Below are 20,673 nucleotides of genomic sequence, written 5' to 3'. Positions count from 1 at the left end.
TAGGAGAGATATACATGGAGACTGGACCCAGCGTTCCTGGGGACCTGCAGCTGCTTAAAGAAAATGGCTGCCTGAGGTATCGGAGGGGGAGGAGGACGATGGAGGAGCATTGCAGAGGTGGGAATACAGCAGTGGAATGGCACTCTGAGTTGGGGGAGGGGCCCATGGAGAGCGCTGACCTCCCCTGTGATGACATCAACCACAGGTTTCTTGGCCTCAGTTAAAACAAACCCTGTTCCAGTATATTAGCCCATGTGGTCTCCTAAGACCAGAGGTAGGACTGTATTAAAGACGCGGGTTCCTGAATTACCTGGCCCACCGTGCTCTGGCTGCAACCCGGCGGTCCTCCCGTGGAGCCGTGCTAGCCATGCCCTCAGGTGCCTCGCCATAAGTACCAGACCTTGGACCGGAGTTGCAGCGCCTGCAGCGGGTTGATGGAGCAGCAGCACTGGCGTCCAGAGGGCTGCCTAGGGCTGCTACTCTGTACATGTAGTAAAAAGAAATTAAAACATAAAATAAAGCTTGGGCCTCTTAATAGCAGCCCCACTGTTTAACGGGGAACCAGCTCCTGCCGTCACCAAAATGAAGCTGAATGGCTTCAGGCTGTGGGTGGGGTATAGAGGGGAAGGACCAGAGTATCCTGGGACATGTTAAAGCTTTAACTGTTTGGTGCCCGGTCCTAACCACCACCTACACCCCATTGCCCCGCTGTGGTCCCTATGGACCCTGAAAAAATAGTAACTCTCCAGAATATAAACACTTACAATCCAATTATATACTACCCAGAGACACCTCTGTCATTATATACATTGTCCTCACTGAGATCTTCATATCTTATCTATTGGGTACAGCGTGTCTTGTGGTCTTGTCCTGAAGTGGGGTCACTAGCGGTGTTCTCAAATATCGTCCAGACTTGTGCGTCCTATTTCCACCTTCTCCTCCAGTTCCTGGAAACCTGCAGATATAGGAATGTGGGACAAGCCACTGGCAGAGACAATAATAGGGTTTTATAAAGTGGAATAACACACTCTCTCACTATTGTACAATTGGCCCATTATTTTATTTACAAACAAAAAAACACCTTACAAGTTAAAATACTGTATATATAAAATTTTGTAAAACTTTAAACCATTATAGACTACCTCTCAGAGATGTGTAACCCACCATGGTGAGTATTGGGGTATTACATGTCTGGTAATGAGCAATACAGCATACATACAGCCTGTACTAGTTGCTATATACCGATGTGAATTGGCTCCAAAAAGGGTCTTCCTTTTACATTCAGTATAATAGCCTCCAGCCTGTGTGCCTTTGAGTGGTTTCGGCTGTGTACGGTTAGATATACCTTGCAATTATTTGTATCTAGCCTCCACCATGGTGCTCACACAATTCTGAGTATTATTTCTATGGTTATTTGAGGTACGAAAAGACATGATTGTCCCAATAAAGGAAAGGAAAACAGACATCTGTAATATAGATCATTAACCACCAGAGCTTTCCACAAAACTGTTCTGGAACTTCAGGATTGTCCTACGGAGGTCAGGAAACCTCTATATCCGGGCACCCGGATTATTATAACATAATAGAGTCATCCGCTAACACCTGTACAGCTTTTTCCATATAATCCGTGGCCTGGAACAGGATCCGGGCTGTTATTTCTAGCTTCGGCCCAGCAGGCGCCTTTTTAGCTCTTGGCGCAGGAGGTCTCTCTCCTTGCGGATACCTTGCAGGACGCTCTGGTTCTCCTGTGCCCGCCGTACCAGGTAGGGCAGGACTGAATCCACCGATCCGTACGGAATAGACTTATACACCAAGTATCCCGCCTGACCTGGAGGACCAGGAAGACAAATACTCAGTAAGAAGTCTCGTCAGGAAAAGAACATACTTATAGAAAGGGTTAATAACATTTATGACAACATTTTTGGATTAGAAAAATGTTTTTGCTCAGTTGGAATCATTTGGAATTCTGATTTAACCACGAGCAAGAAAGCCAACGCTGTAAGCTGGTATGGATAGCAGAAACGTACGTCTGCACTGTTATCGGGTCACGCTGGTGTTCAGGATTTCTTTTCTACAGCCATTGTTGCTGTGCATACATAGGGCCTGATTCTGAGTTACTCGCAATTTCGACTGCGGATCTATCAAGTGACTTTTTTCTTACCAAATTGTGAATGTGTCGCGACCTTCATGCGCATCTTAAAAGTACTCACAGGCAATTCTGAGTCACTTTTCACTTGCGGCTGGATGGGTGTTACTGACTGCGACGGAGCATTCGCAGGTAAATCTGCCGTGGGCGCGTACACAGAGATGTGTCCTGTTCTAAGCTGCGGGTACACAGAGATCCGCCCGAGTTCAGTCGGATCTCCAGCACTAAGGACAAGGTCGGTGCAAATGCTGATGGCAGTGTAGGCAGATGCACTCACAGTCGGAGGCCTGGGTGAAATGACCTGGTGTAGATGTGGATAATTCAATGCTGGCTGAGGTTGGCATGGAACTTCCAGCTGAGGAAAGCTGACAGAATTGCGGCCATATTGCCTCCACCTCACAATCAGGACCATATAATGCTGGATGCAGTATGTGTTCTAGACTAGAGAGACAATACAGGTCGTGGTGAAACGTACCTAGCGTGAGAGAGACATGGTCGCACATTCCTAGTAGCTGTCCGAAACACAACACTCTGCTGCTCCTGTCAATACCGAGATCCGCCATCCTGCAAAGGGATAACACGGGCTGGAGAATCAACTGATATCATAGCAATAAGAGTAAGAGCTGAGCTTTGGAGATGTCCTGCATTAGAGCCTTATAGTAAATATTGTGTAGTCTATAATTTTGTAAGGTGCTTAATAGTGCTGGGACCTCGGGGTACTTTGGAGGTAATTCAGACCTGATCGCTAGCAAGTGATTTTTGCACTGCTGCGATCAGATAGTCGCCGCCTACAGGGGGAGGGTATTTTAGCTGTGCAAGTGTGTGATCGCATGTGTAGCAGAGCTATACAAACATATTTTCTCTGCGCAGCCCAGGACTTACTCAGCCGCTGCGATCACTTCAGGACTGGAATTGACGTCAGGAACCCTTCCCTGCGAACACTTAGGAACGCCTGCGTTTTTCCAACCACTCCCTGAAAACGGTCAGTTGACACCCACAAACGCCTTCTTCCTGTCAATCTCCTTGCGATTGCCCCTGCGAACGGATCCGTCGCTCAAACCCATCGCTGAGCAGCAATCCACTTTGTACCCGTCCAACGCGCCTGCGCATTGCGGTGCATACGCATGCGCAGTTTGTGCCTGATCACCCGCTGTGCGAAAACGCACAGCAGCGATCAAGTCTGAATTACCCCCTTTGTGTGTTCTGTTTGTGTTCATCCCACAGTCCAAATACATACTGGTAAGGGAATTAGATTGTAAGCTCATATGGTGCAGGGACTGATGCACCTCAATCTACCGGACTGCACAACTCTGTGTACATGTTGTTATATATTAAGAATATTTTCTTTTTTTCTCACAATGACTACATTAATTTAATTATGACAAATAAAAAAAAGTGATGTTTTAACATTTATTTCCAGATGGTGGCGCTGTTGCTGGCAGTGGATATTTTGATTTTGTATTTCTGACAGACGCGAGAGGAGTTTTGGTTACTAGTGTAAGACACGGCAGTCGTTTTTGTGTAAAAAGCCGAGAAATAAACTGAATTAAAATAAGAATTTACTCACCGGTAATTCTATTTCTCGTAGTCCGTAGTGGATGCTGGGACTCCGTAAGGACCATGGGGAATAGCGGCTCCGCAGGAGACTGGGCACAACTATAAAGAAAGCTTTAGGTCTAACTGGTGTGCACTGGCTCCTCCCACTATGACCCTCCTCCAGACTTCAGTTAGGATACTGTGCCCGGAAGAGCACAATAGGGAAGGATTTTGAATCCCGGGTAAGACTCATACCAGCCACACCAATCACACCGTATAACTCGTGATACAATACCCAGTTAACAGTATGATAACAACTGAGCCTCTCAACAGATGGCTCAACAATAACCCTTTAGTTAAGCAATAACTATATACAAGTATTGCAGACAATCCGCACTTGGGATGGGCGCCCAGCATCCACTACGGACTACGAGAAATAGAATTACCGGTGAGTAAATTCTTATTTTCTCTGACGTCCTAAGTGGATGCTGGGACTCCGTAAGGACCATGGGGATTATACCAAAGCTCCCAAACGGGCGGGAGAGTGCGGATGACTCTGCAGCACCGAATGGGCAAACTCTAGGTCCTCCTCAGCCAGGGTGTCAAACTTGTAGAATTTAGCAAATGTGTTTGACCCCGACCAAGTAGCTGCTCGGCAAAGTTGTAGAGCCGAGACCCCTCGGGCAGCCGCCCAAGAAGAGACCACCTTCCTTGTGGAATGGGCTTTCACTGATTTAGGATGCGGCAGTCCAGCCGCAGAATGTGCAAGCTGAATCGTACTACAGATCCAGCGAGCAATAGTCTGCTTTGAAGCAGGTGCACCCAACTTGTTGGGCGCATACAGGATAAATAGCGAGTCAGTCTTTCTGACTCCAGCTGTCATGGAAACATATATTTTCAGGGCCCTGACTACGTCTAACAACTTGGAAGCCTCCAAGTCTGTTGTAGCCGCAGGCACCACAATAGGTTGGTTCAGATGAAACGCTGACACCACTTTAGGGAGAAACTGGGGACGAGTCCTCAATTCTGCCCTATCCATATGGAAAATCAGATAAGGGCTTTTATATGACAAAGCTGCCAATTCTGATACACGCATGGCCGAAGCCAAGGCCAGCAACATGACCACTTTCCACGTGAGATATTTCAATTCCACGGTTTTAAGTGGCTCAAACCAATGTGACTTTAGGAACTCCAACGTGGTGTTGAGATCCCAAGGTGCCACTGGAGGCACAAAAGGGGGCTGAATATGCAGCACTCCCTTAACAAAAGTCTGAACTTCAGGCAGTGAAGCCAGTTCTCTCTGGAAGAAAATCGACAGAGCCGAAATCTGGACCTTAATGGAACCCAATTTTAGGCCCATAGTCACCCCTGACTGTAGGAAGTGCAGGAAACGGCCCAGATGAAATTCTTCCGTTGGGGCCTTCCTGGCCTCACACCACGCAACATATTTTCGCCAAATGCGGTGATAATGGTTCGCGGTCACTTCTTTCCTAGCTTTAATCAGCGTAGGAATGACTTCCTCCGGAATGCCCTTTTCCTTCAGGATCCGGTGTTCAACCGCCATGCCGTCAAACGCAGCCGCGGTAAGTCTTGGAACAGACAGGGCCCCTGCTGCAGCAGGTCCTGTCTGAGCGGTAGAGGCCATGGGTCCTCTGATATAATTTCTTGAAGTTCCGGGTACCAAGCTCTTCTTGGCCAATCCGGAACAATGAGTATAGTTCTTACTCCTCTTCTCCTTATTATCCTCAGTACCTTTGGTATGAGAGGAAGAGGAGGGAACACATAAACCGACCGGTACACCCACGGTGTCACTAGAGCGTCCACAGCTATCGCCTGAGGGTCTCTGGACCTGGCACAATATCTTTCTAGCTTTTTGTTTAGGCGAGACGCCATCATGTCCACCTGTGGCCTTTCCCAACGGTTTACAATCATTTGGAAGACTTCTGGATGAAGTCCCCACTCTCCCGGGTGGAGGTCGTGCCTGCTGAGGAAGTCTGCTTCCCAGTTGTCCACTCCCGGAATGAACACTGCTGACAGTGCTAACACGTGATTTTCCGCCCATCGGAGAATCCTTGTGGCTTCTGCCATCGCCGTCCTGCTTCTCGTGCCGCCCTGTCGGTTTACATGGGCGACCGCCGTGATGTTGTCTGACTGGATCAGTACCAGCTGGTTTTGAAGCAGGGGTTTTGCCTGACTTAGGGCATTGTAAATGGCCCTTAGTTCCAGAATATTTATGTGCAGGGAAGTCTCCTGACTTGACCATAGTCCTTGGAAGTTTCTTCCCTGTGTGACTGCCCCCCAGCCTCGAAGGCTGGCATCCGTGGTCACCAGGACCCAGTCCTGTATGCCGAATCTGCGGCCCTCTTGAAGATGAGCACTCTGCAGCCACCACAGCAGAGACACCCTTGTCCTTGGAGACAGGGTTATCAGACGATGCATCTGAAGATGCGATCCGGACCACTTGTCCAACAGGTCCCACTGAAAAGTTCTTGCATGAAACCTGCCGAATGGAATCGCTTCGTAAGAAGCTACCATTTTTCCCAGGATCCGCGTGCAGTGATGCACCGACACCTGTTTTGGTTTTAGGAGGCCTCTGACTAGAGATGACAGCTCCTTGGCCTTCTCCTCCGGGAGAAACACTTTTTTCTGTTCTGTGTCCAGAACCATCCCCAGGAACAGTAGACGTGTCGTAGGGACCAGCTGTGACTTTGGGATGTTTAGAATCCAGCCGTGCTGTTGTAGCACTTCCCGAGATAGTGCTACCCCGACCAACAACTGCTCTCTGGACCTCGCCTTTATCAGGAGATCGTCCAAGTACGGGATAATTAAAACTCCGTTCTTTCGAAGGAGTATCATCATTTCGGCCATTACCTTGGTAAAGACCCTCGGAGCCGTGGATAGACCGAACGGCAACGTCTGGAATTGGTAATGACAATCCTGTACCACAAATCTGAGGTACTCCTGGTGAGGATGGTAAATGGGGACATGCAGGTAAGCATCCTTGATGTCCAGTGATACCATGTAATCCCCCTCGTCCAGGCTTGCAATAACCGCCCTGAGCGATTCCATCTTGAACTTGAATTTTTTTATATATGTGTTCAAGGATTTCAAATTTAAAATGGGTCTCACCGAACCGTCCGGTTTCGGTACCACAAACATTGTGGAATAGTAACCCCTTCCTTGTTGAAGTAGGGGTACCTTTACTATCACCTGTTGTGAATACAGGTTGTGAATTGCCTGTAACACTGCCTCCCTGCCTGAGGGAGCGGTTGGCAAGGCAGATTTGAGGAAACGGCGGGGAGGAGACGTCTCGAATTCCAGCTTGTACCCCTGAGATACTATCTGAAAGATCCAGGGATCCACCCGTGAGCGAGCCCACTGATTGCTGAAAAATTTGAGACGGGCCCCCACCGTACCTGGCTCTGCCTGTGGAGCCCCAGCGTCATGCTGTGGACTTAGAGGAAGCGGGGGAGGACTTTTGTTCCTGGGAACTGGCTGTATGCTGCAGCTTCTTTCCCCTACCTCTGCCTCTGGGCAGAAAGGACGCGCCTTTAACCCGCTTGCCCCTATTGGGCCAAAAGGACTGTACCTGATAATACGGTGCTTTCTTTGGTTGTGAGGGAACATGGGGTAAAAATGTAGACTTCCCAGCTGTTGCTGTGGAAACGAGGTCCGAGAGACCATCCCCGAACAACTCCTCACCCTTATAAGGCAGAACTTCCATGTGTCTTTTGGAATCTGCATCTCCTGTCCACTGCCGAGTCCATAACCCTCTCCTGGCAGAAATGGACATTGCACTAATTTTGGATGCCAGCCGGCAAATATCCCTCTGTGCATCCCTCATGTATAAAAGTGCGTCTTTTACATGCTCTACGGTTAGCAATATAGTGTCCCTGTCTAGGGTATCTATATTTTCTGACATGGAATCTGACCACGCAGCAGCAGCACTGCACATCCAGGCTGAAGCAATAGCCGGTCTCAGTATAACACCTGTGTGTGTATATATAGATGTCAGGATAGCCTCCTGCTTTCTATCAGCAGATTCCTTCAGGGCGGCCGTATCCGGAGACGGTAGTGCCACCTTCTTTGACAAGCGTGTGAGCGCTTTATCCACCCTAGGGGATGTTTCCCAGCGTGACCTATCCTCTGGCGGGAAAGGGTACGCCATTAGTAACCTCTTAGAAATTACCATCTTTTTATCAGGGGAAGCCCACGCTTCTTCACACACTTCATTTAACTCATCAGATGGAGGAAAAGCTACTGGTAGTTTTTTCTCTCCAAACATTATACCCTTTTTTGTGGTACCGGGGGTAACATTAGAAATGTGCAACACATTTTTCATTGCCTCAATCATGTAACGTGTGGCCCTACTGGAAGTTACATTAGTCTCATCGTCGTCGACACTGGAGTCAGTATCCGTGTCGACATCTGTGTCTGCCATCTGAGGTAGCGGGCGTTTTAGAGCCCCTGATGGCTTTTGAGACGCCTGGGCAGGCACAGGCTGAGAAGCCGGCTGTCCCACGTTAGGTATGTCGTCAAACCTTTTATGCAAGGAGTCGACACTGTCGCGTAATTCCTTCCACAGCACCATCCACTCAGGTGTCGACCCCGCAGGGGGTGACATCACATTTACAGGCATCTGCTCCGCCTCCACATATGCATCCTCATCAAACATGTCGACACAGCCGTACCGACACACCGCAAACACACAGGGAATGCTCTGACAGAGGACAGGACCCCACAAAGCCCTTTGGGGAGACAGAGAGAGAGTATGCCAGCACACACCAGAGCGCTATATAACACAGGGATCCCACTATAAATAAGTGTTTTCCCTTATAGCTGCTTTTTTATATATCATATATATATATCTATACTGCGCCTAAATTTAGTGCCCCCCCTCTCTTTTTTACCCTTCTGTAGTGTTCAGACTGCAGGGGAGAGCCAGGGAGCTTCCTTCCAGCGGAGCTTTGAGGGAAAAATGGCGCCAGTGTGCTGAGGGAGATGGCCCCGCCCCTTTTTCGGCTGACTTTCTCCCGCTTTTTCTGGAATACTGGCAGGTGTAATTTTACATCTATATAGCCTCTAGGACTATATATGATGTAGATTTGCCAGCCAAGGTGTCATATATTGCCCTCAGGGCGCCCCCCCCCCCCCCCCCCAGCGCCCTGCACTCATCAGTGACCGGAGTGTGAGGTGTACATGAGGAGCAATGGCGCACAGCTGCAGTGCTGTGCGCTACCTTGGTGAAGACCGAAGTCTTCTGCCGCCGATTTTCCGGACCTCTTCATGCTTCTGGCTCTGTAAGGGGGGCGGCGGCGCGGCTCCGGGAACGAACACCAAGGTCGGGTCCTGCGGTCGATCCCTCTGGAGCTAATGGTGTCCAGTAGCCTAAGAAGCCCAAACTACCACCTGTTAGGTAGGTTCGCTTCTTCTCCCCTTAGTCCCTCGCTGCAGTGAGTCTGTTGCCAGCAGATCTCACTGTAAAATAAAAAACCTAAATATACTTTCTAGGAGCTCAGGAGAGCCCCTAGTGTGCATCCAGCTCAGCCGGGCACAGGATTCTAACTGAAGTCTGGAGGAGGGTCATAGTGGGAGGAGCCAGTGCACACCAGTTAGACCTAAAGCTTTCTTTATAGTTGTGCCCAGTCTCCTGCGGAGCCGCTATTCGCCATGGTCCTTACGGAGTCCCAGCATCCACTTAGGACGTCAGAGAAATGTAAATAAGACCAACCTGAGCACCTACCTGCGAGCGGCGTGAAGGACGGACTCCTCGTTCTGGCTTGCAATGATAAGGTTATAGCGCTGCCCTCCCTGTCCAATCAAATCCAACATGTTATCCAGGGAACGCTGGAAGCTGGGGAGGTCAGATCAGCTCATGTTATGGCATTGTCACACAATCACAAGGTGCACAGGGAATAGTGGTGTAACCCATAGCAACCAACCAGATTATAGAACTACTTCCTGTTCTAAGAAAATGAAAGCGCGTGTCGGGTTTTCCCGTGCACCGGTTCCCATAACTGTCCCCCAATATATCATACATAGGGGGAGCTGTATCAAGCCTTGCAGAGAGATAAAGTGAACAAGTGGCAACCAATCAGCCTCTGTCATTTATCTAGTAGAGTCTTCGAAATGACGGTTCCAAGGCTGGATACATCTCCCCCATAGACATATTTAGACATTTATGTGGGCATTCACCTTCTGTTGGTGGCTTCCCAGTCGGGCTGTATGGGGTCACTGTACCCCTTCTCTTTGGCCAGCTTCCGCTCCTTGTCCATGTACGCCCCACGTACCAGCTTCACCCCAAAACAAAGGTTCAAGCTCTCCGCAGTGCCCAAGTCCCGGGACAGGTTCTGGAAGGAGTCCTGGAACACAGAGAGGTCATAAAATGGCCGCTTCCTTCTATCTCAGAGGCCTACTGATTAACATTTGCACAAAGGCCCAGAATATTATCACCGCATATTCATATTGCTGCATTATGCTGGGGGCATTTATCAAGGGGCAGATGTTGGGAAGTGGGTTCCAATATGAGTCCTTCCCAATGGCGGGTGAGAATAGCGGACACCGAGTGGTCCTTCAATTCTCACCACTGGATAAAGCTAAATGTACCCTATACTTTACACTATCACCTATGTACTAAGCCTTGGCGAGAGATAAAGTGCCAGCCAATCAGCTCCTGTCATTTTTTTCAAACACAGTCTGTAACATGGCAGTTAGAAGCTGATTGGCTGGTACTTTATCTCTCTCCACTTTATCACTCTCCAACATTGGGTTCTCTGTACTAAGCCTTGGAGAGAGATAAAGTGCATGAAGATAAAGTACCAGCCAATCAGCCCCTAACTGTCATGTTACAGGCTGTGTTTTAAAAATGACAGGAGCTGATTGGCTGGCACTTTATCACCGTGCACTTTATCTCTCTCCAAGGTTTTCAACATAGACCCTTAAGTCCTTTGTGTCCAAGGTAAGAGTGAAACACTTAAATTGGAAGCAAAAATGTGGTGTTATTCCTGGCATCCAATCAGACACTTGCTTTCATTTTCTAGCACACTCTAGAGCAGTGGTCTCCAACCTTAATTGGGGTGTGAGCTACTTTCGGAAAATAAAACCTCTGAAGGAGCTACCCCCTCCCCCCAATGCGCATGCGTTCCTGCGAAAGTGGGTGTGGCCTCACAACTACATGTAATGCCCCCCAGCAGTGCCAGATACACAAATAATGCCCCCCAGCAGTGCAAGATATATAAATAATGCCCCCAGCAGTGCCAGATACACAAATAATGCCCGCCAGCAGTGCCAGATACACAAATAATGCCCCTCAGCAGTGCCAGATACACAAATAATGCCCCCCAGCAGTGCCAGATACACAAATAATGCCCCCCAGCAGTGCAAGATATATAAATAATGCCCCCAGCAGTGCCAGATACACAAATAATGCCCCTCAGCAGTGCCAGATACACAAATAATGCCCCTCAGCAGTGCCAGATACACAAATAATGCCCCCAAGCAGTGCAAGATATACAAATAATGCCCCTCAGCAGTGCCAGATACACAAATAATGCCCCTCAGCAGTGCCAGATACACAAATAATGCCCCTCAGCAGTGCCAGATACACAAATAATGCCCCCAAGCAGTGCAAGATATACAAATAATGCCCCTCAGCAGTGCCAGATACACAAATAATGCCCCTCAGCAGTGCCAGATACACAAATAATGCCCCCCAGCAGTGCCAGATACACAAATAATGCCCCTCAGCAGTGCCAGATACACAAATAATGCCCCCCAGCAGTGCCAGATACACAAATAATGCCCCCCAGCAGTGCAAGATATATAAATAATGCCCCCAGCAGTGCCAGATACACAAATAATGCCCCTCAGCAGTGCCAGATACACAAATAATGCCCCTCAGCAGTGCCAGATACACAAATAATGCCCCCAAGCAGTGCAAGATATACAAATAATGCCCCTCAGCAGTGCCAGATACACATATAATGCCCCTCAGCACTGCCAGATACACAAATAATGCCCCTCAGCAGTGCCAGATACACAAATAATGCCCCTTAGCAGTGCCAGATACACAAATAATGCCCCTCAGCAGTGCCAGATACACAAATAATGCCCCCAAGCAGTGCAAGATATACAAATAATGCCCCTCAGCAGTGCCAGATACACATATAATGCCCCTCAGCACTGCCAGATACACAAATAATGCCCCTCAGCAGTGCCAGATACACAAATAATGCCCCCCAGAAGTGCCAGATATGTAAATAATTCCCCTCAGCAGTGCCAGATACACAAATAATGCCCCCCAGCAGTGCCAGATACACAAATAATGCCCCCCAGCAGTGCCAGACACACAAATAATGCCCCCCAGCAGTGGCAGATACACAAATAATGCCCCCAGCAGTGCCAGATACACAAATAATGCCCCTCAGCAGTGGCAGATACACAAATAATGCCCCCAGCAGTGCCAGATACACAAATAATGCCCCCAAGCAGTGGCAGATACACAAATAATGCCCCTCAGCAGTGGCAGATACACAAATAATGCCCCTCAGCAGTGCCAGATACACAAATAATCCCCCTCAGCAGTGGCAGATACACAAATAATGCCCCCAGCAGTGCCAGATACACAAATAATGCCCCCCAGCAGTGCCAGAATGCCCCCAGCCGTGCCAGATACACAAATAATGCCCCCAGCAGTGCCAGATACACAAATAATGCCCCCCAGCAGTGCCAGATACACAAATAATGCCCCCAGCAGTGCCAAATACACAAATAATGCCCCCAGCAGGGCCAGATACACAAATAATGCCCCCAGCAGTGCCAGATACACAAATAATGCCCCCAGCAGTGCCAGATACACAAATAATGCCTCCAGCAGTGCCAGATACACAAATAATGCCCCCAGCAGGGCCAGATATACAAATAATGCCCCTCAGCAGTGCCAGATACACAAATAATGCCCCCCAGCAGTGCCAGATACACAAATAATGCCCCCAGCAGTGCCAGATATACAAATAATGCCCCCAGCAGTGCCAGATATACAAATAATGCCCCCAGCAGGGCCAGATATACAAATAATGCCCCCAGCAGTGCCAGATACATAAATAATGCCCCCCAGCAGTGCCAGATATACAAATAATGCCCCCAGCAGTGCCAGATACACAAATAATGCCCCCAGCAGTGCCAGATACACAAATAATGCCCCTCAGCAGTGCCAGATACACAAATAATGCCCCCAAGCAGTGCCAGATACACAAATAATGCCCCCAGAAGTGCCAGATACAATTCCCCCCGCAGCGCCAGATACAATTTCCCCCGCAACGCCAGATAAAATGCCCCCCCCCGCAGTGTCCGATACAGTGCCCCCCACAGTGCTAACCCTTGCTGGCTTCTTCTACTGCCGCCGGTGCTGCTCCTCCTGTATGAGGGACGGAAGTCTGTATGTGAAGACTGTATGTGAAGTCCGGAGAGTGGCTGCGGTGAGGGTGACAGAGTCTCCGGTGGCGGCGGGCATTTAAAATATGGTGTCAGTAAGTGAGCCAATCAAAACTCGCGGTCCGGCAGCCAATCAGGTGCCGCCATTGCCGGTCCATGAGCTCTGATTGGCTGACGGCCGGCACCATATTAAAAATGAAGTGAGGAGGAGTGCCAGTGACTGCCCAATCCCGTGCGCTCTGTGAGCTACCGAAAATACTACGGCGAGCTACTGGTAGCTCGCGAGCTACGGGTTGGAGATCACTGCTCTAGAACAATGAGAGGCAGATTCTCATTGGTTGGTACGGACAACGTCAGCTATCTGTGGATCATTTTACGTACTGTACGTGTCCCTACTACTAGTCCCATAGATTTGATGTCCAGGTGGAGCCCATCATACTGTACCTTTAAATAACACTGGTAGGTGTTCCAGATCCAGGGCTGGTCGTGGTTGCACTGCACCATCATCCCCATGGTAACCAGCCTGAGGGCCGGGTTCATGTAGGTATACTCTGCGTCCACTAAGACGCGCACCCCTCTAGCTTTTGCATGCTGGAAGAGATGTCAGTGGACGTCATCAGTCTTGTCACAGATAATATTACTACTGCCATACACAATACATGATTCTAAACGGATTAGACTGCAAGCTCCTTGGGTTGGAATCACGACCAGCGGTATTTGTAGATGTTGTAAAGTTATACACTATAAGCACACACCAGTGAATAGACGATGAATAGACCAGTAACTTCACCAATGGTGTTGGATTATTGATATAAGACACAGCCGTACTCACTGTTACATGTACACTGGTGATGGAGCGGATCGGGGTTTCATGCAGTTCACCAGCAGGTGAGTGTACACTGCAAACGGGTAGTGGTACAGGGATGCTGGAACATGACAAGTATTAACCGGGTCTCTCATAGGAGCTAAGCAGGAGACAAGATGGACCCTGCACATTCTCAGCAGAGATCTTATGGCCATCTTGGGATAGGGCATGAAGCCACCCTGGAGGACAGGAAGACTGGGGTCTGCACAGTAGTGCTTTAATCTTTCAATGGGTATGACATCATCACTGTAATATATAAAACATCTCCTGAAATAGCCCTTGCTGTATATTATACATACATAGTTCTCACCTGCCCCACATGGCTAAGTCTCCGCACGGAGCTCTGCAGGTGCCGGTTCTGCTGCTCCGACAGAAAGGAAAAGGCGGAATCCTGTTAGGAGCACAAGAGGTGACTATTATGGAAAATGGCATTATGGGAAAAGATTAGAGGTATAACAGGTAGCTGCGACAGTCGCCACCCTTACCTGCCCCTCCATGATGGAGACTATTGCCCGGGGACTGAGCTCTGCACTCTGGGACGAGTCGGACAGACACACGGACAGTTCCTTCTGATAACACCAAAGGGAGAGGAATGGGATCAGTATAACAATGACTTGCTATTGTGGGACAGTAATGTCATGGCGGCTGTGGCTTTCATAACGTATGGAACTGATGTCAGCTGGTGGGTGTGGCTTTCATAACGTATGGAACTGATGTCAGCTGGTGGGTGTGGCTTTCATAACATATGGAACTGATGTCAGCTGGTGGGTGTGGCTTTCATAACGTATGGAACTGATGTCAGCTGGTGGGTGTGGCTTTCATAACGTATGGGACTGATGTCAGCTGGTGGGTGTGGCTTTCATAACAAATGAAACTGATGTCAGCTGGTGGGTTTGGCTTTCATAATTTATGGAACTGATGTCAGCTAGTGGGTGTGCTTTTCAGAACTTGGGAACTGATGTCAGCTGGTGGGTGTGGCTTTCTCAATTTATGGAACTGATGTCATCTGATGGGTGCGGCTTTCATAATTTATGGAACTGATGTCAGCTGGTGGGTGTGGCTTTCATAATTTATGGAACTGATGTCAGCTGCTGGGTGCGGCTTTCTCAATTTATGGAACTGATGTCATCTGATGGGTGTGGCTTTCATAATTTATGGAACTGATGTCATCTGCTGGGTGTGGCTTTCTCAATTTATGGAACTGATGTCAGCTGCTGGGTGTGGCTTTCATAACGTATGGGACTGATGTCAGCTGGTGGGTGTGGCTTTCATAACATATGGAACTGATGTCAACTGGTGGGTGTGGCTTTCAGAACTTATGGAACTGATGTCAGCTGGTGGGTGTGGCTTTCATAACTTATGGAACTGATGTCAGCTGGTGGGTGTGGCTTTCTCAACTTATGGAACTGATGTCAGCTGTTATGTGTCTTTTTCATTGGTTACTAATATAATTATTGGTTATTTATGCAGCACCAATGAAATTATGCAGGGCTCCACAACGATGGAAATAATTGTATTATTCACGCAAAGCACAGGATGGTTCCTTCTCTATTATCTCTCTCAGTAACAAAGTTATTACAGGTAACAGTGACTTACACAGGTATAGGGGTAACACAGAACCATATGTACAGCTGGTGCTGTGGTAGAAGGGGTTAAGTTAATAGCGAAAAGCAAAATAAAGTAACTTAAAAATATTTTTGATGCTGCAGTAGTCATGTGACCAGCTGGCATGGTAAGTACGGTCCTGTTTATTACACTGCTCGGCCTACACACCTATATAATAAAACCGACCGCTGATAAAAATAAAACCATTCCGTCATCACATTGGCATGCAAACTGCTTTATCTGGGCTCTTGCCTCCTACTATGTACATTACAGTATGTGTATATCCCTAGAGTTGTAGGTCTGAATATGCATGGCTGGAGCACTGGTAATCCCAAATAGCTCAAATTATATTGATCAAGGAGAATGTGTGTGTCTGTGGCGGTCTCTCTTTGCGGCCTCCCAATCCCAGCCTGTCTCTTTCACTCACACAGAGGTCAGCACTCATAAGGGCGGTAATTTTCAGTTGCATCATGGGCCGGTCACCCCCAGCGGCCGAGAGGTCCACACAGTTCAGCATAATCTCTTCATTCTGCTCGTACCAGCGCTCCCTGCCGGATAGCGGAAGGAGAAATCAGACTCATCCAACAATAGCTCACTACTCACACAAAGAAAAGGCGTGTGCTGTAACACAGATACCCCTGATATTCTCTTGTGCGCATTCTAATTGATGGGCTGCAGTACCTGTTGTGGCATGCAGGTGGCGGTATTTCTATTGCTGTCTATGGAGACCCTGAGTGGAGGGCAATACATAACAATACAGCACATTTAATCAAAAAGATTATCCATAGAACATAGGTGGTCATTCCGAGTTGTTCACTCGCTAGCCGTTTTTAGCAGCCGTGCAAACGCTATGCCGCCTCCCACTGGGAGTGTATTTTAGTAAGTGCGAACGAAAGTATCGCAGAGCAGCGGCAAAGTTTTTTTGTGCAGTTTTAGAATAGCTCAAAACCTACTCAGCGCTTGCGATGACTTCAGACTGTTCAGTTCCTGTTTTGACGTCACAAACACGCCCTGCGTTCGCCCAGCCACGCCTGCGTTTTTCCGAACACTCCCTGAAAACGGTCAGTTGACACCCAGAAACGCCCACTTCCTGTCAATCACTCTGCGGCCAGCAGTGCGACTGAAAAGCTTCGCTAGACCCTGTGTGAAACTACATCGTACGTTGTAACAGTACGTCGCGCCTGCGCATTGCGCCGCATACGCATGCGCAGAAGTGCCTTTTTTTGCATCATCGCTTCACAGTGAACGAAAGCAACTAGCGATCAACTCGGAATGACCACCATTGCCCCCTGGTGGCCACATTAGTCTGAAAAAAATACATTCATGCCCTTACGCAAGCTGTAACAATGACAAACACATGGTCATATTATCCGACTCACCCACTTTTGCTCTCACCCAGGTCCTCCTCGATGGGCACTGCCAACATGGGCCGAATGCCCAGTTTCCCCAGCCGGTCCACACAGGCCTGTATCTCAGGCAGACTCTCCCCAGCCACAAATTGCCCGTATACCGAGCCCCTCATTGCCCGTTCAAAGAGCCAGCGGCCCAGGAGCATGCGAGTGACAGAGAGCAGCTGGGGAAGGGGAGACGTGTCAGTGTAAATACACCACCGAGGAGAAACTCACTTATAATAGGTGTATGGTGAACTAGTTACATAGCTTTCATAGTGACACTGAGGGGCAGATGTATTAACCTGGGGAAGGCATAAGGAAGGGATAAACCAGTGATATGTGCAAGGTGATAAACACACCAGCCAATCAGATCATATATGTAAATTAACAGTTAGGATCTGATTGGCTGGTGCGTTTATCACCTTGTACTTATCACTGGTTTATCACTTCCTTATGTCTTCTCCAGGTTACTACATCTGCCCCTGAGTGTGGTTATAACATTATCATGAAAAGGTTACTTTAGCATCCGCGAGGACTACGACTGAGAATAGTAACCTGTGCCGAGCGCGTCGGTAGCGAAGCGGGGCACCTCGCTCGCCATGTGAGGGGACACGGTGCACTAATTAGGGATCCCGGTACACCTTTTTTTTTGTAACTCGTGTTGAACTTTTTGCACGTCGACCTAATGACCGTGTCAACCTATTTCAGGTGTCGACCAATTGTGGTCGACCCAATGATCCACACCCATTATAGCAGGCTCATTAAATACCGGTGATGAAATTATAACATGTCTGCTCTTTTTCTATTGATACTTACATAAAGTAATTTTTCTAACCGGCCCGACCATTGGTGAATATTATTTATTTATTACCAGTTATTTATATAGCGCACACATTTTCCACAGCGCTTTACAAAGAACATTTGGCCATTCACATCAGTCCCTGCCCCAGTGGAGCTTACACTCTATATTCCCTATCACATGTACACACACGGGTTAATTTTGTCAGAATCTATTTTTAGATTGTGGGAGGAAACCGGAGTACCCGGAGAAAGCCCACGCAAGTACGGGGAGTATATACAAACTCCACACAGTTAGGGCCACGGTGGGAATCGAACCGATGACCTCAGTGCTGTCAGGCACTAATGCTAACCACTACACCATCCGTACTGCCCAATAGTGAAGGTATCAGAAAGAGAGAGAACAATCCACTTTTCAGATTCACAAAAAAAGAAATAAAGCATCCATCTCACAAGTAGATAGGTTAGAAACATCTTTAATATTATTATTGCCTTATATTTTTCTAACCGGGCCATCTAGTGGTAAATAATGAAGGTATTAGAAAGAAAGAGAGTGATCCCATTTTCCGAGTCACAAAAAAAAGAATTGAAGCATCCACCCCACAAGTAGATAGGTTAGAAACATCATTAATATTATTAGTGGCTTTTATTTTTTTCTAACCAGCACATCCACTGGTAAATAATGAAGGTATCAGAAAGAAAGCGAGCGAGACCCTTTTCAGATTCACAAAAAAAAGGACTGAAGTATCCATCTCACAAGTAGATAGGTTAGAAACATCATCAATATAATTATCTTCACAGGACAAGAAATTAATCACACCTGCAGGACTATTTAGGAAATAGATCCCCTTAAAGTTTAACTATAGTCCCTCCGACTATCCGGGATCATCAATACAGAGATAGAAGATCAATACTCAAAATTAGGAGCGTCAGAGTATGCGGCGTGCCAGGCTTACTTGCTTATAGGGGATGGGTATATTAATATGACTGCTACCAGCTGCGCTGCAGGCCTCTGGGACTCAGGGTCGACAGCACAAAGGTCGACACACTTTAGGTCGACGCCAATTGGTCGACACATCTTAGGTCGACATGGACAAAAGGTCGACAGGAACAAGGTCGACATGGAAAAAGGTCGACATGCGTTTTTTATGCTTTTTTGGTGTCGTTTTCTTCGTAGAGTGACCGGGAACCCCAATTAGTGCACCGCTTCGCTCGCCATGCTTCGGGCATGGTACCTTCGCTCCGCTACCGCTTCGCTCGGCACACTTTACCGTTCCAATCATAGTCCACGTGGATCGTTAAGTATGAAAAGGTTCAAAAAAAGAAAAAAATCGTGAAAAACTCATGTCGACCTTTTTCCATGTCGACCAATTGGTGTCGACCTAAAGTGTGTCGACCTTTGTGCTGTCGACCTGGAGTCCGGATACTGCGCTGCAGCCGGGGTGGAATTACACAGCATCTAGAGTGGAGGAGCGCATCCCAACAGCTCATGTAGTCCTTGGGGACATAGCAATGTTACTTTAATACATAGGTATGCCGGTTTCCAGCTGAGATAATTTTTTTCATTCATATACTGAATTATAGCGCAGGTCACTGTCTGTAAGAGATTTCCTTGGTCCAACTATTATTCACTGGATGATCTTATTATATTTAACACATTTCATAAATTTTTATGAACAAATTGCGATTTTTTTTTTTAATCTTTTGGGTCAAAGGCATTTTTTTGGCTTTCGTTCTGCGCGAAAACCTGAAAGGCGTTCCTGAAGGTCCAGCGTCTTATACAAAGCCCCATCACTCACCTTCTCAGAATGTCTCACCAGAGTGGGCACTGAGCACATCCGGAATATCAGGAGGCCCCGAACCACTTCCCACCTGCTCTTCAGTCTGAAGACTCCTCCATCAGAGAAGTTGAGGGCCTCCTCTGGAGATGGGACACGGTGAGAAGACTCTGCTCTACAAGACAGCGTAAAGGTCCAAGATGATGGCGATAGAGAGGAGCGGGCACGAGCACACCGGCTGAGACACCACATGTTCAACGCTGGTCTTCTCTAGCGAGGGCAAAGTTACAAACAGCAAGCAGGACACGGCCGGCGCCACTGACCAATGACAGAGGAGCACAAGGGACAGGAGGGCAAGGGAAGGGGCCAGGTGATGGCTGTGTACATACATGTGTGACCTCCTTGCCGTGTGACATATTAACCTAGACCAACCGACTGATAATATACAACTAGAGGAAGCCGGAAAGAAAGCATCAACAGATCAATAGTCTGCAACCTGTATACATCGGACGTGTGCATCGGCAGAACGTGCAATGCTCTGCAAGGAAAACAGCTCTGCAAACACCCACCATGGGGCTTTACATTAACTTCCCAGGATTCATTAACTCATCGCCATGCTGAGCTATGGAAACTTAGTTTAAAGTGTCACCAGATATACTGATGACTCTGTAAATAAGCATCTAGCAACTGGTGAGAATCCCCAGTCTAAAATGTGTAATGGTAAGAAGAATATTTTTTCATACTTACATTAAACTCATATCTAGGAATGCATCTGGGGTGTATTTGGGGGGTCTACTGATACCTTGCGGGTTGTGGAGAGAGCGCAGAAGCTGGACACTTACTAGTTATCTTCTGAAGACTGAGGCTCCTCCACTCTCCAGTACATATATTGCGAAGCTCCTAGAGACAAAGCAAACAGAGGAACACAGACCAACACACAGTCCAAACAAGCAGCAGAACTGAACAATAAACATGTAGGTAGGAACGCAGTGTCCTCCAGGTGGAACCTATTTTCTCCCTCTCCTATCTGGGGGACACCGCTACCTTGGGTATATTCCAAAGCCGCCCATGGGAGAAGATACCCTCAGACAGATCTTGCTGCAATACTGTCCACTTATAGCT

The 20,673-nt window shown here is 47.9% G+C and overlaps 1 protein-coding gene across 2 annotated transcripts; it reads right to left on the bottom strand.

The window, feature by feature from the left end:
* Positions 1 to 1,038: 1,038 nt before the first annotated feature.
* On the bottom strand, positions 1,039 to 19,870 carry PRODH2 (proline dehydrogenase 2). 2 transcript variants are annotated; one of them, XM_063935333.1, is made up of 10 exons: positions 19,573 to 19,867; positions 16,964 to 17,157; positions 16,012 to 16,132; positions 14,465 to 14,548; positions 14,290 to 14,370; positions 13,559 to 13,705; positions 9,878 to 10,044; positions 9,426 to 9,536; positions 2,622 to 2,710; positions 1,039 to 1,828 (listed from the first exon to the last, which is right to left on the bottom strand). In XM_063935333.1, exons 1-10 carry the CDS (start codon positions 19,801 to 19,803, stop codon positions 1,659 to 1,661), a joined length of 1,395 nt encoding a protein of 464 aa, XP_063791403.1. In that variant the 5' UTR covers positions 19,804 to 19,867; the 3' UTR covers positions 1,039 to 1,658. The 2 variants fall into 2 exon arrangements, with proteins under 2 accessions (XP_063791403.1, XP_063791404.1); XM_063935334.1 differs by lacking the exon at positions 13,559 to 13,705 and having other exon boundaries at positions 19,573 to 19,870.
* Between the last annotated feature and the right edge of the window lie 803 nt (positions 19,871 to 20,673).

The sequence above is a fragment of the Pseudophryne corroboree genome, chromosome 7 (genome assembly GCF_028390025.1).
Source record: "Pseudophryne corroboree isolate aPseCor3 chromosome 7, aPseCor3.hap2, whole genome shotgun sequence".
NCBI lineage: Eukaryota > Metazoa > Chordata > Amphibia > Anura > Myobatrachidae > Pseudophryne > Pseudophryne corroboree.
The sequence above is the reverse complement of the archived record's forward strand: the minus strand, read 5'-3'. Positions and strand labels throughout refer to the sequence as shown.